Raw genomic sequence first — 19,772 nt, forward strand, 5'->3', positions numbered from 1 at the left:
AGAGGGAGGAATTAGTAAAGTAATCTGATTACACTGTTGAAAATGTAATTAGTAGTTAGTAATTAATGACTTTTTAGGGTAACTTACCCAACACTAGTCATGATGAAACATAATTTGCCCTAATAGTCACAACTTAACATGCATTTATTAGCTTTAGATTGACATTAAACGTACGACACAGCATTATACATACTGTACGAGCTGTTCAGGTACAGTTTAGTTGCATTCAGAACATCTGTTTTTGAACGTGGCAACTTCAGCTGCTATTTATTAACCCGTGATCCAATTTTTTAATAAATGTTTATTATTATTTTTCACTTTGCGATTCTGAGGTTATTTTAAACCACACTAAAAGAGTTCACGTGTGCTTGACACCTGATGCTTTTCCTTCTTGTCTAACTTATCAATTAAAAAATTTACACACAAAATGTGAAGAAATAAACAAAAGTTAGTGCACAATTTAAGCACAAGCCTTAAAAACAAATAGTATAGTGTTATATTTTTATAAGCCTTACAATATTAATTATAATACCATGTGAAGTCAACTGAGTCCAAAGTTTTGACTGGTAAGCAGTGAGTGTTATTCTAAACACACAGAAAGACATGTCTGGTTTAGTCGTTGTGTTGAGTTGAAGAGGAACCAACATAAATGACTTCTTGATGTTTTATTATTAAGTTACAGAAAGAGACGCTGTGGTATTTAAGTCTTCTTTTGCTACCTATGCTGCATGTCATTATTGAGAAAACAGCGACCTCACATGGCGATAAAAGGGAAGTACACCTGAATAAGAATGACCCGGATGGGAAAAACTCGAATTCAAGAGAGAGACTACAACATGGAAGCGTACACAGGTACACGTGAATGTTTAAAATGTGGTGTATATATTTGCTTTAACTTATGATGCGATTTAAACTGCCTTAATGTAACGAATCTGAAGAGTGTATTTTTAATCCTAGAGGATTTTTTTTCTAAATGGTGTAATTCCGCTACCAATAATTATGTCAAAGGTTCTGACCGGTTGTTTAGAAGATGTATGGATGTGTGATTTAAAACTATGCAATTGTTTCGTGCCACGTAGGTGATGATGTGTGTGATGATGTACCCGAGCTGTCTGACAGCGATGAAGAACAGTGGCAGTCAATGGAGGAGGGATCTGAACTCATAACAGTCCTGTGTGTGCTGTGTGACAGGTGACATTCAATACAAACTGTATTAATTAATGTTTATATTATTCTATATTATCATCATGATTCTTCCTGACAGAAATCTGAAAGATTACTTACTAGAGACATATTTTGTGGATTGTGATCTGCTCATGTTTGTTTCAAACTTTTATTCTGATATCTCCAAATATGACAGCTAGCCTGTAACATTTCTAATTTAGCTATTAAATATTTTATTTTATTTTATTTAGTTATAGTTTACGATAATAATAACACTGATTTGAACACTATTAATATTTATTTATTTAGATTTGCAAAACTGTATGTCTCTTCACGTTTAGTTCAGTTAGAATTTGTATTTTTGGGTGAACTGATCCTTTAACAGCTGTATTTATCTTTTTGTACATGTCAAGTCATATACAACTTATTTACTACCAGTAGGATGAGGGGTTTATGTGTACTCATGCATCTGTGTCTCACTTTAAACAGGACTCTCACCTCTGTGTCTGAGACATTACATCACTGTAAGGCAGACCATGGTGTGGATATTCCAGAACTTGTTCAAAAACACAGTAAGTTTTCCAAACCAAGGACTACTCAGTGTTCTGAGTGATGTCTGATGTATTTTATATATAATGTTTTAATTCCTCTTTAGGGCTTGATGATTATAGCTACATTAAGATGATAAACTACATTAGGACTTCAGTAAGTATCCATTTCATTCATATGGTTCAAGTGGATATTGGTGACAAGATGACTTGAAGCCTGACTAAGTTTGTGTTGTGTGTGTTTTTTTGTTTGTTTGTAGAAATGTTCTGCAGAGAGTTTGTTACTGGCTTCAAATGGCCCAGTACCTTGGAACAGTGATGAATATATGAAGCCAGTATTACCAGATGACCCATTACTACAGATAGGTATGAGAATTATTATTTTTGTGTAATTTCTAAAGACAAATTCCCATCCATATATGTTTACACACACACACACACACACACACACACACACACACACACACACACACACACACACACACACACACACACACACACACACACTGTCCAAAGGTTTAGGGTCAGTAAGATATTTTTTTATGTTTTTGCGAGAAATCTTTTATGTTCACCAAGGCTGCATTTACTTGATCAAAAATATAATAAAAACAGTAATATTGTAAAATATTATTGGCATAAAAATAATGTTTTCTAGTTTAATATATTTTAAAATGTAATGTATTCCTGTGATGGCAAAGCTGAATTTTCAGCATCATTACTCCAGTCTTCAGAGTCACATGATCCTTCAGAAATCATTCTAATATGATGATTTGATGCTCAAGAAACATTTCTTATTTTTATCAACAATTGTGCTACTTAATATTTTTGTGGAAATCGTGATACTTTTTTATTTCCAGGTTTCTCTGATGAATAGAAAGTTCAAAATATAAGGATTTATATTTAAACAGAAATCTTTTAGTAAGTAAAGCTTTATTTATGTAACACATTTTAAAAACAGTGTGTATAATATAATATTATAGTATAAGATAATAAAACAACTATAAAATAAATCAAGGAAAGGCCCTAGTGAACAAATGTGTTTTAAGATACTTTTTAAGTGCGAGTCAATTGCTAGTAGGTTGTATCACGCAAGCTGTATTCTGAATTTTAAAACTGAGGTCACTGTCAAACATGATTCCTAAGATCTTGACCTGATTACTGGCTTTTAGAGATAGAGAGACCAGATATGGAGCAATAGATGTTCTCTGTGCATCATTATGAAACTGTAACAAGTACCTCTGTCCTATATTTGTTTAGCTGTAGATAGTTCTGAGACATCCACAATGCAGTCCAGCATGGTCGAAATTTAATTGTGGGAATCTCTATCTGGTGCAAATGAAAAATAAAGCTGCGTATCAGCATATTGGTGAAAGACAATAATGTACTGTTCAATTACACCAGCTAAAGGAGTCATGTATAGGTTAAAAAATAGAGGACCCAAAATTGAGCCTTGAGGAACACCACAAGATATAACGTAACACCTGGAGGTGTAGGTACCCAGTGCATCATACTGTAGTATTTCCTGCTACTTAAGTAGGATCTGAACCAGTCTAAGACAGGACCTGATTACTTAGGAGGACCTGATTACCCAGTTTGAGTAGAGTCTCATGATCAATAGTGTTAAAAGCATCACTCAAATCTAAAAGAACAAGGATTGCCAGGTTACCCGAGTCCCAAATAACTTGCAGATTGTTTGAAACCTTAATGGCTACACATGGTGTAAGTAAGTGGTAAACTTTCTTGCATGTTTTAAACGCATTTGTTCTACTGGCTTACATTTTGTCAGATGTTGAAGAGTTGAGTGAGGCAGCAGCTGTGACGTTGAGCCCTTCGGCTGGTGATCGGGTCCCTGCTCTGCTTCAGAGAGCCAGCCAGGCTGAAGACAGAGCTCAGAGAGCTGAGGAAGCCTTGGCCCGGGCAATGGAGGATCTGCACAAACTTAAGTCAGTATAACATCAACCTCACTGTGGTTTAAAAATGTAAAGAAAATTGAATTTGGAAAAAGGAAGGAGTGATAGTTCACCCAAAAATGACACAAAAACAGAACACAAACGGAACATAAAGTATATATAAAAAATAAATAAAAAAGTTTATATATATATATATATATGTCAGCATTTTTTTGTTCATAAAGTTACAGTCAATGGTGTCCAGTGTTGTTTAGACTAATTAAAAAAAATGTAACATGAAAGAAAGGTTTTAGGTTTGTGACTTGATTTTGTCGAGGCTTCCGGTCTCATCCGCTTCCGTTTTTTTTAGCTATGCAAAAACTGTCCGTTATGCCGCTTGATATTGCAAGCTGGTATTTGTTATCTTTTTTATTGTCGTAATCATAAACTCTGTTTTGTAGCGCAAATTATTTGACCATTTACTGCATTTTGATATTTTTCCAGTTATTTACTATAGCGGCTAATGAATCGGACGTGTCCACACAATCACAGAAAATAGCTTACTTCTGCATTGATAAAGGTGAATACCTTTAAATACAACTTAAGCTTTGTGGACAGTATATGTCACATACAGTCAACCCACATAACCAATTTAAATTGTAATACACTTGTCCCGCAAAATGAATTAAAAGAAAATTACTGCGCACATTTTTTCTTATGTATGTAACAAATTCTGTCAATAAAGCTGAAGTTGCATCAAGTGAAAAGTCTTACAAAGATGCTTGGAAATCAGTTTAAGAAAAGAACGTAATCCAGTTTTGTACTTATCATAACCCAAGATCAGTGGCATTTAACAGTAAATATATTGCAACACATTTTTTTTTTTTATCTCTTTAGTTTATACCTTCTTTCATGTTGGGACCAGATAATAATTTTTAACCTGAGCTGAACGAGCAGTTGAGATAATGGCAGAGTCTGCAAACATTTGTTAAGAAAGAAAGTGAAGTTATCTTAAGAGCTGTGCAACTCCAACATATGTGTAATGTACAAGTGGGTCCAGCAGGGTGCAGCATAGAGTTTCAAAGGCACTCACTGAAGTGGATAGAGGTGCAAAAAAAGAGGCGGGGCAATAGAAGTTAGAGATGGGGTAAAATTCCACTGCAGTGGTTAAGATTTTGAGTGAGCACTCACATGCACATGCACGTGTGCTGGTGGACTGACCAGGCCTTCCTCTGTCTTAATATATATGTGTGTGTGTGTTGTTTGTATTGCCCCAGATTGTTGGCACAAGGTCTAGTGCTGAACGCAGGCACAAGTCGTGGCCCTTCATGCTCGGGGGCCATTGCTGAGTTGAGAGAAGATGAAGACGAGGCCTACTTTAGCTCTTATGGGCATTACAGCATCCATGAGGAGATGCTGAAGGTAGGTCTGTCCCCATCTAACATATATCTGCGGCCTTATTTGCTACCGGTGTGGGCAGAAGGTCATAGGCAAGTCATACTTTGTGCAAACTCCTTGCAAACAGATGCAATAGTTCGCCCTATGCAGCAGATTTTTGTTATTCGCCTTGATTTATTTTTCCACAGTGCCATTTTTGAGATTTATGATTAAGATTTCATTGTTTGAGTGCTCTAACTGCAGTAAGGGTGAGGAGCGTTTGGATCATCAACTCTCATACTGCAGTACGTCCTGGAGAGGGCCAGCGATTGGTGCCTCCTCCAACTTGCATTTAGTGGCGATTTGCGTCAGAGTTGAAACTCTGCAGAGGAGAGGCGAGCTGTATGGTGCAACGCAAGCGCTGACGCCTTTTACTGTCCACCGTAAAATGATGCCATTTACCGTCATGAGTCAGATGGCGCAATCTTTAACCCTTTTAACTAACGCACGACTTTCTGTGCAAGGAAAGTTAAGTGAACTTTTTCCATTATAGGTTTTTTGTGTGCATTAGAAAGGAGAACTTAAATAGGTTTAATGGCTGAAAAGTACAAAAGTTAATTGAATTTATACCGTACAGTAAATTGAAAGCATTTTTAAATGGATCAGATAAGGGTAAGAATCAGATCCCACTGTATAAACAGAAATTCTGAAAATAAAAAACCTGATCCTTCAGAAATCATTCCAGTATATTCATTTGATGCTCATTTATTATCAATTATTATTGATACTAAAATATTAATAATGGTTTTTGCTGCTTAATATTTTTTGGTGGAAACTGTGATGCGTTTTTTCAGGATTCTTTGATGAATAGAAAGTTCATAGAAATAGAAAGAGCAGCATTTATTTGAAATATAAATCTTTTGTAACATTATTAATATCTTTACTGTCACTTTTGATCAATTTAATGTGTCCTTGTTGAAAAAAGTGTTAATTTCTTCTTCTTAAAAAAAAAAAAATCATACTTATCCCAAACTTATGAATGGTAGTGTATCATTTCCACAAGAATATCAAAAATAGATGATGAAGAATGATTTCTGAAGGATCATGTGACACTGAACACTGGAGTAATGATGCTGAAAATTCAGCATTTAAAATATATTTTACATTTTAAAATAGTAAAAAATTACTATTTGACTATTTTTTATCAAATAAATGCATCCTTGGTGAGCATAAGAGACTTCTTATCATAATGATTCCAAACTTTTGACCAGTGGTGTAAATTAAAAAATTTCCTGAATAAATCGTAAAAATTCTAAACAAATTTTGAAACATCCATTAACATCCTTTTAGGGTTTCTTTTTTTTTTCTTCTTCTCTCTCTTTTTTTTTTTTTTTTTTTTTTTTGACAAGTAAGGGCAGAATGTTTAATCATGCAAAAAAGGGCCTATATAACTGCTCTGGATTGTAAATAGCTTCCGGCATCATGTATGTTCTGGGTGGTACTTAGTCTGACTGGCAGGTTAATTAGCCATTTCTGGCTGAAATTCTGCTGGCAAAGCAAGAAGTGTCAGGGTCAGTTTCATTTAATTTCATTTTTCATCTCTACTCCCTACAACAGCGACCTCCTCTCCGCCAAAAAATAAATAAATAAATTCATTACCAGTCACACATCCTTTGATTTGCTTTCTAATTCAATCTTGACTGTTAAAAATGAGATTTTTATTTCGTGCTGCTTAACAATTGTTAATTTGATTTCCAGCGTGCGTTTTGACTGTCAGCTTTAACTGTGGGTATGACGTTAAAATTAAATTTTTGCTCTGAATGATTGGATCGTGTTCAGCGATTTCTCTCTTGTTGGGATGGGTGCGCTCTGTCTTCTTAATGGAAAGTATAATGGTGACACTGTGTCATTACTTAGGACTTTGGTTGTCTCGTTTTCCGACAGGACAAGGTGCGCACTGAGAGCTATCGAGACTTCATGTACCGCAATATGGACGTCTTCAAGGACAAGGTGAGTATGGGACTCTTGAAGCCCAGCCACTCTGACATTTTTAAGCGTTGTAGAAAAAGCTACGACGGAGTAACGATTGCAATGACAGGGCTGATTTAAAAACCCCTTGCATTATTCCAAGCAGCAGTATTTTTTTTTTTTTAAGGAGGGTTCTTATGTGTCAACTGCAGTGGGCTGATAACAGGATAATGGTGGTTCAACACACACACACAATATACACCACAGCTCATATACAAACCATTAATTCTGCGCTGACATTAGCTAGATCAGCTTTAGCCGAGCGCAGTTGAACATGGATCCCGAGGTGACGCGCTGATCTGGAAAGAAAGGGGTTGGGGGTAGACGACAAGGCGCTTATCTCGCCCATCCTGCTCCAGCCAGTGGACTCTGGCAAATAAGGGTTAGACCCTGTCAGCATGATAAATGCCTCGAGTGCCATTATTACACATCTGCACACTCAAGATGGCACAGACAAGCTGGCATAGCGTGGAAAGGTTACGTCATGCTCCTTTAACCCGCAGGTGGTGCTTGATGTGGGATGTGGTACGGGAATCCTCTCCATGTTTGCGGCCAAAGCGGGAGCCAGGAAGGTCATTGCTGTCGACCAATCAGATATCATTTACCAAGCCATGGACATTGTCAGGTGAGTCAACATCAGACTGAAGTAATGAACCGTTTCTTGGGTGTATGAGAAAGGCCGTCTTGGGTTAAGTGTTCTTGTTTTATTAAAAACAAGGTATAATATTGCTCCATTGGAAAAATACAGTAAAACCATCTTTGGTGTTTCCTGAACATCTATGTCAATGTTAAGGCCTTTAATGGCTTCTAGTGTTTTCCCCAAGGATTATTTCCCAACTTCGTTCACTTTGTGACCTGTTCTTCTTTCCATCCTATGCAGTTCTCCAAAAACTATCCAGCTTCCCCTCTTTGCTGACACGTATGTTTCGCCATTATTAAATGGGCTCAGTGATAAGAATGTTTTTTGGTTTTCTTGCCCCACCACAATTTATGTATGTGCTTGAAATATAGTTTTCTTTATTACATTTTCTTTCAAATTATTGATTTGTATTATGTATTTATTTAAAAATAAATGAATAAAAAAAAATAAAAAATAAAAAATATATAGCTCTAATGTGAAACTGGAAAACTGTGGCATAATGTAATTATAATTTTTTTCCCCTGCTGGTCCAGTAATTGCCAGTGTGTGTGTGTGTGTATATATATATATATATATATATATATATATATATATATATATATATATATACATATACATATACATTTAAAACATAACATTCAAAAAAAATTAAGTTGTTCTTTTTCATTTTATATATATATATATATATATATATATATATATATATATATATATACACTGTATGTATGTAAAATATTTATGTTTTAAATGTATATAGCAATATACAGTAGTCAACATTTGAAGTGGTGGGAAATAATATAATATGGCCGGTCCCCCAACAGATATTCTATTGACTATAAGTAACTTGGCAACTACAAGTCAACTTGTTCTCCTAACCCGAACCCTAACACCTAACCATAACCGTCTACTGATAGTCTACTACAGCCTACTAATACTCTAATGAGAGTTAGTTGACATGTAGTTGAAAAGTTACTTATAGTTAGTAGAATGTCTAAAGTGGACTATTGAAATAAAGTGTAACCAATTATACAGCTCAGATTTAGGCTAACGCAGTGAATTCAAAAACCCACTTTTTCTGGAAAACTATGGCATACTGTGGAATTACTGATTAGTCTTCAGTAATACTGAAGACTAATGGACTACCACAAGTCAATTTTACACTTTTGATCTAGATAACATTATATTGGTGACAAATCAGCAGAATTTGCAACAACAATGTGGAATACATCATAGAAAACCAAACAAAAGTCCTAAAAATGGTTGTACAAGACCAAGTAATGTAAAATGTTTGGTGGCGACGCAGCAGTAGTTCTATCTACTGGCCAGAGAAACACTTGGCCTGGCTTTATCACCCTGCAATTTCGTCCCCAAACTAGTCCTCTTTTTATTGGTCTCAGTGGTTGACTTCAGTGTATTTGCAGGCTGCAGTCACGTTCCTAAAGGCCTGTCATTTACCTCTACCCAGTCGACTTCCAATCTCCCCCATTTCCACCCCGGCTCGGTGTCTCACGCACGCTAAACATACAAATGGACTCCAGCCTGCACTTTCTGCTTCCTTTTACGACCTATCTGCCCCTTAAAATTACCTCATGTATCACCGCCGAGGGCACTTCCATTTCATCCTAGAGCAGGAATACACTTTTATTTGTTGGAGTTGAAATGTTCACCACATGTGGTGTCTCTGGGAGATTTTTTTTGATTATGGTTATTGTTATTATGTAAGTCTGAGGAGTCGAAGCAGGCAGGAGGATGAAAGGAAAATGAAGTTTAATTTTACAGTTCGCTGGGCCACTGTTGGGCTAAGGCCTCCTACATGCTGCCTATGTGTGTGTGTGGGTTTTACAGAGCTGATGTTTCTGGCGGCCATGATGCTTTATGCAGCTTATAGAGATAAGAATAAAGAATCTCGATTCATTTTTTTATTGAATGCTAAATATATACAAGAAAGCAGTATTAAAGGAATTAAACACTTTGACAGAAATGCATGTACAATGGAGTTTTTTCCATATTCGTCCATTGTAAGTATTATTTACTTTTACTTTTTGAATAATTAAAGCAGGGCTCCTCAAATCCAGCCCTGAAGAGCCACTGTCCTGCAGAGTTTAGCTTAAACCACGATCGACATCCCCTACCTGCAATTTTCCAGTAACTCTGAAGACCTTGACTAGTTTGTTCAGGTGTGTTTGATTAGGGATGAAACTAAACTCTGCAGGGAAGTGGCCCTCCAGGACTTGATTTGAGGAACACTGCTTTAAAGTGACTAAAAGTTAGGGAATGTGCAGTTGGTCATGAAAGAGCCAAGAATATTAGCAACAACTCAATACAGAGTTTTGAGAGTAAACCAGAGTTGTACAGAAGAGTAAGTGCAGAAAGTGTCTACTTTTTTATAGAAGGCCATTTTAGTTTTATTTTAGTTTTATTCATTTTTATATTTATTTAGTAATTTTTTGTAATTTCATTATGTGCTTTTGTCATTTTATTAGTCTTTTATCGTTTTATTTAAGCTTAATTTCACTTAACAGAAATGTTTTTAATAGTTTTAGTTTTAGGGCGCATTTACGTGACTGCTTTCAACTGAACATGGGAAACTTCATTTACACCATTGATTTAAAACAATAGCATTTTGGGGGCCGGAAGACGCGAACTTTTGAAAACGGGTTTCAAAGTGCAAGGTTCTGGAAACGACACCGTTATCGTCTCCTTGTAAACTACAAAAGCGTGAATTTGTGAAAACAGTGACGTCATGCGCATGTGTATAACGTGTTCAGTCCATAGGCGCGTAGTGTTTCTTTACAAGGCAACATCGCCAACTACTGGCCTGGCGTGAATCGCAAGGCAAAAGGAGAAACTTTTCCAAAGTACAGTCATACCCTTAGTTTACAACAACAACAACAACAACCCTGCTTTGTGCACTTTAAAAAAATATTTTTTTAGTTGTTGTAAATAAAACAAAGATTATTGGAGTATGTTTTACACGAAAATACTATTTCAGTCTTTCTACCAAAAGACTTAATCGACTTTTAAAAGACTTAAATTTGCTTGTTGTTTCTTTGTAATTATTTGTCACATTTGCTCGAAATTTTTGTAAAATTTGTGCGAAAGTGAATACAAAGTAAATTGTAAGTGAAGACTCCTCTAGATTCAAATGAAGAACTTTTTTTCCACAAAACCTTTTGTGTTTCTCTTGTATTATGTGAAATGTTGCCCTGGCTTTTGTTCCATAAGTGTCTTTTACTAACGTTTTAGAAGCATTTACTGCAGAAATCCATATAATCCCCACATGATCTCTACAATTTAGATACTTATTCCCTAGATTACACCACTTAACACCAGTCATGGTGGCGATTTGGTGGTTAATCCAGTCTGTCATCATCACATTACATCTTTAGTCCCAGTGGATCAATATTCTTTGATCATATTCCCTAAACCAAGTACCATCCCGTAAAGGGAAGTGTTAAAGTGTCCCAAATCCCCCCTCCTCTTCCCCCCCCCTATAGCTGACATTGTCCTCTAAATTAACCCAGTAATGAGATTAGCGTTTCCTTGCTCGAGACAGTCCGATGAAGGAGGGGCGGATAGAGGGAGCGCTACAATGGGATTCTGGAAGAGTGTGATAGCGCGAAGGTGCAGAGATAAGGATCGGTTGGGCAGAAATGCGCTCTGCAGGCTTGAGTAATGACTCTGTCCCTAGTAACATTAGCTGTCATGATAATGGAGTATTTAGAGAGATTGATGCCCAGGGTTTACCGGTCAAAAAGGGAGCGATCATTTAAAAAGGGGGGGAGGGGTGGCATTCACGCACGTTTACACGCATATACACAAACACTCAGGTGAACAGTAGTTCGCTGACCCTTAGTGCAAAAGGTCATGTGAGGAGATGCTGTCAAATTGGGACCGTTAGTGTTGTTGTCCCGGTGAGTCCGCTGCGATGTGTGTAATTTGGATCAATTAGAAGCCGTCTTTAAGGAGACTGACTCCCATTCAAATTAGTGTAATTAACATCCATTGTCTCAGACGAGGTGTTCAAAACTAGTTACGTACGTTTTATAATTAAAGCTTAATTTTGGATTCATTTAATTTAGTTAATTTAAATCAAGTCGAAATCAAAACCCAAATACCAGAATCTACTATTGCTGCTGTTTAGAAATTTATTTCCATTTTTGCTGTTTTCTAGGTCAAATAAACTCGAAGACACCATCACATTGATCAAGGGCAGAATAGAGGAAATTGACCTTCCTGTGGAAAAAGTGGACATAATCATTTCAGAGTGGATGGTGAGTGGATGTTTTTGTGCTTTTTAATATATAAATATTACTATGCTTTCTAGAGAGAGGAAAAAATTCATGAAACATGCATTTTTTTTTTTTTTTTGCACTGCTCATTAAAGCAAAATGGCTGTCTTTGCCTATAAAGCTCTGCATTTGCAGAAGTTATAGTTGGTTTTGACCCAGAATTAGACGTAAAGGAAGTGGATGTGTCAGCGTCTTTTTTTCTGCCAAGTCATTTCCCTTTTCAAAACCTGCTCAGGTGTTGGAAAATGAAAAAGCTGAGATGATGTATTGTTGATTGATGCATAATATATTGCAGGGATGATCCATAATGAGAGAACTTCCATGCTCATTTTAGAAGCCAAACCTCACTCCTCATTTATTTAGACATGACTGATGATGATTTTGAGAAGAGAAGTTTAAGAGACAGATGATAATGAGGATTTTATTAATCTCTGCTATTATAGAAGAACAAGTAGAATTTTGTTGAATAAGTTTGTAATTTGTTATATTTTTATTAATATTTCTCCACTTATCTGAGCACTTTTGAAAATAAGCTCTTCAAAAAAGTACTATCAATGTGACTAATATACTATATATATATATATATATCAAAATATAAAAAGAGTCAAAATCTGCTGGAGTAATTAAATGAAACAAATCATGCAAAAATGTTTTTTCTTGCATAGTTCATTACACTTATTTTACAGAGTTTATTTTGTGGCTTAAATATGTTTATACTTACCAAAAATGTTACGTTCAGCTCTCGCAAATTCGTTGACTTTCGAAAATCAAGTAAATTTTTTACCGTGAAAGGAGTGGTTTTGATGCACAAAGTTGTTTTTATTGTCTCTTATTACAAAAATCTTTTATTAAAGCCCATGAAAATGCAGATCCTGTTGTAAATAATAGTGAAAAATCACTTTTTAAAACTGCTGTTCCATTAATACCCCTTAGCAGATTTTGACTCTATATATTTTTTATTTTATCTCCTTTTGTTTGCATATTCATTGTAAAAAAAAAAAAAAAAAAAGCCAATGTAATAGCCAGACCATCAGTTAAATTCTACATTAATAATCTAATTATTGCTTGCCAGAAGAATTGCTTATTGTGATTATTCTTGGTGATGAATTATCATATTATCATATCATATTCTTATTACTGGTGTTTGAAAAATGTGGATGTTTTGTGCTGTGCTTGACACCCTCTAAAATCATGTTAAAATGACTGCATGGTGTCTTGTGGATAAATGAGTTGATTTCTGTCCTAGCGATACAGAAAAATTGGTGTTATGGATTTGGCTGTGAGGAAGGCTATAAAAGCTTGCACTGCGCTATACTCTTCGTGTTTAAGTTCTCTTAATTTGTAGTCCATAGGAAAGGGGAAAAGTAGGTCATAACACTCGAGCCACCTAGCCAGAGGCACAGAAAAGGACATAAGAGAATAATTCTCTAAATTTGGAAACTTCCAGGACTTTCCCTTGTGAATTCGACCTGCATGCGATTTTCTGCTGTCGCTGAATTTTTTAGTTGCTTCCAGGTTAATTGTGAAATAATAAATGATTTTTATTTTATCCCCTTTTGTTTGCACATTGGGGCAATAATTCAACAAACACGGTGTGCCTGAGGCAGGGGCGAGAGTGTGTATGATTTGTGTGTGTGTGTGTGTGCAACACTTCTGACAAAGTAACCTGAGATTTGGGTCACTGGAGCACATTATTTTATGATTACAACTCTGGCTTGCTAAATGGTGTAAAAATCCTGCCCTTCATCATCTGTGCAATGTCGTCCATTTCATTCTGAAAACCTCTGAAGTGTTTGTGCATTGCCACCACTTCCTTGTGAAAGCAGGGGTGTGTACAGCCGTTTTCTGAAAATCATTTTTCAAAATGTTATGGAACAATAGTTTTACAATTACCTTATTACACAGAGTGGTAGGAGACCGGACAAAAACGCAGTCACCCTGGTCCACCACCTCTGATATCTAACTTTGACGTGCTTGTCAATCTAAAAGGATTAGATGCTGAATCAGGTCGGATGTTTGTGAGCAAAGAATTGTTGGACATTGATCCATAAAAGCTTCCATTGCAGACTATTAAAGTAAGGTGTAAGATTTACACCTTAACAAATTTGGTGTAGGATTTACTTGAAAAAAATTGTTTAACTCAGAAATTGCTAGTGAATATCAATACAAAAAGCAAATTTGACACATTTTAGAAAAAAAGTTTTTTTCCAGTGAAAAAACTAACCGATGTTTAAAAGTACACTATGGAAGATTATGGAAGTAAAAATAAAAAAAAATTATTGAGCGAGTACAAAAAACTATTCTATATCTTTAACTAATGTTAATCCTACACTGTAAAAAAAGATTTTTTGAAGTTGCAAATAAAACAAAGATTATTGGTGTACTTTTTTTTTTTTTTTTACAAGAAAATACTATTTCAGTCTTTCTACTTAAAAAAAATTATGTTTAGCTACTGGCTATTTCTTTGTACTGTAATTATTTGTGAAATTTATTAGTGATTTTTTGTTTTTTTTTGTTTTTACTGGATTTTTTTTACAACCATTTTTTTTTAAATATGTGTGTATTTATAAATACAAAATAATTATACACAGTACACACACATATGTTATGTAAACAAACTTTTATTTTGGATGCGATTAATTGTTGCCCAGCATTAATCTTTTTATATTCATTTATATTTTTTTTTTTATAATTTTTCTAATGGTTTATTTTTGTATATAATTATTTATTAGGGGTGTAAATATACACTTTGTTCACGAGACGAGATAATACACAATATTTTCACGAAAACGAGATGAGACAATATTTACAGAAATCTTCAATGACAAATAAATGACTTGAAAATTTTTTCTTTTATTCGACATAAAAGTCACAAAATGCAAAACAATTCAGTTGCACATTGAAATATTTTAACTAATCATCTTGTATCATTAACTTTCTGAGTATGAATTATCATTTGCAGTAAAAGACAGAACAATATAATGCAAGGCAAGCACTGTAGAAGGTTTTGCCACAAACTCAACTCTGTCATGCTGATATCACGACACAGCTTTTCACCTCGATGAGAAATTTCATCACGTTTTAAAATCACACGCATAACACTCTAATAGATTATGTATTTTACATGATCTTTATCAGCATTTTGTGTCGAAATTCATGTCTGTCTCCAAGGGAAAGATGTCCAGTTTTTTCTAAACTTTTTATTCTACTTTAAAAAGAGTGTAAATTACCATCAAAAAAGCCCCTTTATGAACATAATGTAAAAAAGGGGTGTAAAGGTTCTCGGTAAAAAATCTAACGGTACCGTTCTCCACTCCACCCACAATTGTAGTTTGGTTATTTGTTCTTATCTTCTTTATTTCTATTTGACAGTAGTCCTTTTTCCCTGTACATTGCACATACTGAACCGTACCGAAACCGTGACCGGAAAACCATGATCAAAACCAAACCGTGAGTAATTTGAACACCCTAGTGTAAAGACTTTCAATTGGAAATAGGGTGAACACCATCAAACAAACCAAATGTGGGACGATTATAAGTTTGTGTGGGACATGTTACCAACACTAAAACATATCCTGAAACTGTTATATAATGTTATATAACTGTTTTTATCTAACTTAATAAAAACATTTGTATTATGCCTTTCAGCTGATAAAAGTTCTTTGTTCTTTAGTCCCTTCCAGGAAACACAATTACATCACAATGTAACATAACATGTCTTTATTTTACATGTAATTTAAATTCAACATCACTGAGCCCAAAGGCAGCAGGCATCATGCAGATAACTATTTTTGAAACAGTTCTGACCAAGTCCAACTAAAATCCAACAAAATAAACAATGAACAAATCAAATATATTTATTTATATCTAACATATATCTAACATGAAATTAGATTATTGACAGTCTTATATATTAAGAATATATTAAACAACATTTTTTAGAAAGGATGTGAATTAAAACGACCACAGCAGGCAACAAGTTGATAAATTCTGTTAAATAATTTTTTTAATTGACCGAATTATCCATTTGTTTTCTGACAGGGAACACATGGAACGAATCACCGGTCCACATTTTGATTGACAGCCGTCACAACCTACTAGTGACCATGTTTACTCCTTTCTTTTCAACCATCGGATAGGATTTAAAAAACGGCTGTTGTATTTGTTCTTCTGACGAAGCGCTGTTAAGTAGGTGAAAAACTACGCCGGAAAAAGAATAAATAAAATGCTTTCTTAAAAAGGCAAAAGAACGCATACACGTTTTCTTAAAATGATAATTAAAAACCAATAGACTGATGAAAATGCGGGATATTTTCTCAATATGCGACGTGCGGGACAAGGGGTGAAAATGCTGTGCGGTGCAACGCAAAGCGGGACGGGTTGTCACCCTAATTGGAAACTGGCATTGGTGCGCCTGTAGTCCAAAATGTCTCATCTTCTTTATTTTCCCTCTTTTCTCTGTCAGAGAAAGTTTCTCCCAGGTGGTTGAACTGTCCTACTTTTCGACTGTCTTGAGTTTGTGTGTATACGTGCAAGTGCGAGAAAGAGAGAGAGAACGAATCGATAAATCAGAGGGGGTAATTTTTAGTAGGACGAGATGTCGTCTGGCAGGGGGAGACAGGTCTGAGCCGCCGTAATGTCATTTCATAACTCACAAAATTGATCTGTACTTTAACACCCAGCAAAACAAACAGACTGGATTAGATTAAGGGGCAAAAAGAAAGAGAGGGATGGTGTCTGCCACTGGCTGGGTGGAGGAGAGGAGAAGTGAATTAGAAGGCGGCTAAATAAAGGTTGTCACAGGATGATCCATCACATCAAAATGCTATGGCTTGTCAGTTTTCCGCTATACCTTAGAAGCGTGAGGATGCTGGATCAGGCAAGTGAGGGAAGTTTTAAGATCTTTTACAGCTTCGAGTAGTAGGTCACCCGGTTACTTTTTGCCTACGGTTTTATGCATACTATGAATCTAGACATACTTCTCAAGTCACATACTGTTTTTCACCTACTATATAGTATGGAAGAAGGCATATTCGGACACAGGGCCAGTCGTCTGTAATCAGTCTTTTTTAAATGTGTAGATTTGATCAAATTTAAGGCCCTATTTTAACGATCTAAGCGCATGGTCACAAGTTCACTTAGGTCGTGTCCGAATCCACTTTTGCTAGTTTAATGACGGGAAAAATGGTCGGCGCGCCAGGCGCATGGTTTAAGAGGGTTGTCCCTATTCTCTTAATGAGTAATGGGTGTGTTTTGGCCGTAACGTGCAATAAACCAATCAGAGTCTCATCTCCCATCCCCTTTAAAAGCCAGTTGCACTTGCGCCATGTTGAATTCGCTATTTATGCGGCGGAATCTGCAAGTGGAAAAACTGAACGCTTCTCCAGAGCGCAAACGGATCTGCTCGTGCGCGAGGTAAAAGTGTGCAAGCAGATCTACTGGACAAGCCGGATTCCACCATATTTTTATGTACACAATATTCATCTTTTACATTATAATCCTTTTATTTTTAATATTTGGCTAGTTTGTGTGCTGCTGCGTGTCCCTGTGTGTGTAATAAGCATGTTGTGGACCCGCCTAGGCACATATTACTAATGTGCTCTTTAAATAACAAAAAGAAAATACTAGACTGTGCCATTGCATTGACCAACTGAAACCTGCTATAAAGTCAATGGCGCAGTCTATTTCAGTTGCCTCAAAATAGCAACGCGTCATCAATGCGCCTGAACACACCTCGTTTTTAGACCAGCAAGCACATGGGACGCACAAATGGGCGCAAATGCATTTGCTATTTAAACAATGTGGCGTAGGACGTGAAAATGATAACTGCGTCGGGCTGAAACTAGCAAAAAACACTTACATTGCATTACATCGGTGTATGATCGGGCCCTTAAATGTATCAAACTCAAAACAATTGTACACCCTTTAATTTGCTTGAAGGATTTGATGGATTTAGATTTAACCAGGTTCACCATGTACTCAGGGCCATCAAGTTAGTGATGGATGCCAGTAAGACATTAACACCCCTAGCTAGTTCTTTAAAGGATTCACCAGTCAGAGTTTGCAGAGCACAATGGGCATATAATGAGCATTTACTGCAGCACAGTAGTCATTGTTCTACAAAATATATATTTTTATACAGGCAGATAATGTATATGTGAATATGAATATGTATATATGAATAATAAATAGGTGTCCTTCGGTGATAGGGACAAAGGTCTTGTGTAAAGGCCTTCACTAGCATTAGCCTAGTGGTTAAAGAACAGGGCTGGGGAACGAAAGGTTGCCGGTTTGAACCTCTCAAGGGGCAGATCTTGAGCTGTCACCACTGCGCCCTTGAGAAAGGCACTTAACTACAGGTTGCTCCAGGTGGATTATGTACATAGCCTAGTTGTTTTCTGTCGTGTGAAAGTCATGGAAATGAATAATACAGGCCAGGTCAAAATGAAAATTCTGTCATCATTTACTCACCCTCAAGTTGTTCCAAACCAGTGTGAATTTCTTTATTCTGCTGAGCACAAAAGAAGATATTGTGAAGAACGTTGGTAACCAAATAGTTACTGTGTCCCATTGACTTCCATAGAATTTTTTTCACATACTATAGAAGTCAATGGGGCCCATCAAGTATTTGGTTACTCGTATTCTTCACAAGATCTTTTGTGTTCAACAGAAAAAAAGACAGGTTTGGAACAACTTTAGGGTGAGTAAATTATGATATACATTTTTTTGGGGGGGTGAACTAACCCTTTAAAAGCTGTTCAAACCATCCCAACATCCAAAATGATTTAGTGTGCATGATGTTGCCATTTATTTGGGCCAGTGTTCGAAATAAACATACAGTGCATGTAGCAGTTTAAACTTTTAACTTAAGGTTGCTTTGAAGTATGTTTTGATATTTAGCACATTTGGGAAACTATGAGCTGCTGTGTGTGGTGATGGTCAAGTTAAATTAATGGCAGATCCCATCTTGGGCCTCATTATCTCTTGATAGCAGTCTTACCTGTCTCAGAAGAGGACAGCTGCAATCACTCACTCCGTCCATAGCCTACAGCTGCCCGCCACACACACACACACACACACACACACACACACACACACACACACACACACACACACCTATCATCATGGGGACATTCCATAGGCGTAATGGTTTTTACACTGAGCTAATGACATTTTCTAGCCCCTAACCGTACCCAACAAAGAAAACCTTCTGCATTTTTAATAAAAAATATTTTAGTATGTTTATTTAGCAATTTGAATTACAAGGACATCGGCATATCCTCATAATGTAGCCTGAAACCCGAATACACTGCAATATAAGACACACACACACAACAAACATGGTACACATTCTCTGAAGTACCCAAATACTCTTGTTGATTATAACAATATGCATTAAAAAGTCTGTTGTATTGAGCTAAATTGCAAGAAAAGCGACATATAATAGGTTTTAGATTCTTAATTTCCTGACATTCTCAGATTTTGACTCCATCATGATTTCCCTTTGCTTTTATGTTACACTATGATGCACCCAACGCTTACCTGGATCTGTCACCAATCGACAATGAAGCTTTCAAACATCCATTGTCCTGCTAAAATGAATGGAAACGTTTGGCTTGCCTTATTTGAATATGCTTGTACAATATGGTACATTTACTACTCGTCTGTATTCATATGCAAATCAGACTCTTTCACACTCAAACCACACAGAGCAAACAGTTTTGCTCCTAGTGTTTAGATTTATTACACAATCTATGCTTTATTAACAGTAGTATTTAGTGTAGTGTTATGGTCATTTTTCTTAATGTCTTTTAATGGTTGCCCGCACACAACG

The 19,772-nt window shown here is 36.0% G+C and overlaps 1 protein-coding gene across 1 annotated transcript in view; it reads left to right on the top strand.

Annotated features, from left to right (window-relative positions):
• Positions 1-770: 770 nt before the first annotated feature.
• The window catches only part of prmt3 (protein arginine methyltransferase 3), a 57,669-nt gene continuing 38,667 nt past the window's right edge, over positions 771-19,772 (top strand). The window contains exons 1-10 of the mRNA XM_082157581.1: positions 771-852; positions 1,080-1,191; positions 1,654-1,736; positions 1,820-1,869; positions 1,973-2,078; positions 3,499-3,655; positions 4,879-5,023; positions 6,923-6,988; positions 7,510-7,631; positions 11,821-11,920. Coding sequence (XP_082013707.1) covers positions 792-852; positions 1,080-1,191; positions 1,654-1,736; positions 1,820-1,869; positions 1,973-2,078; positions 3,499-3,655; positions 4,879-5,023; positions 6,923-6,988; positions 7,510-7,631; positions 11,821-11,920 — 1,002 coding nt within the window. The 5' untranslated portion in view covers positions 771-791. The remainder of the gene's footprint in view (positions 853-1,079; positions 1,192-1,653; positions 1,737-1,819; positions 1,870-1,972; positions 2,079-3,498; positions 3,656-4,878; positions 5,024-6,922; positions 6,989-7,509; positions 7,632-11,820; positions 11,921-19,772) is intronic.

Source organism: Leuciscus leuciscus, assembly GCF_965113295.1.
Source record: "Leuciscus leuciscus genome assembly, chromosome: 2".
In the NCBI taxonomy this organism is placed as follows: Eukaryota; Metazoa; Chordata; class Actinopteri; order Cypriniformes; family Leuciscidae; genus Leuciscus; species Leuciscus leuciscus.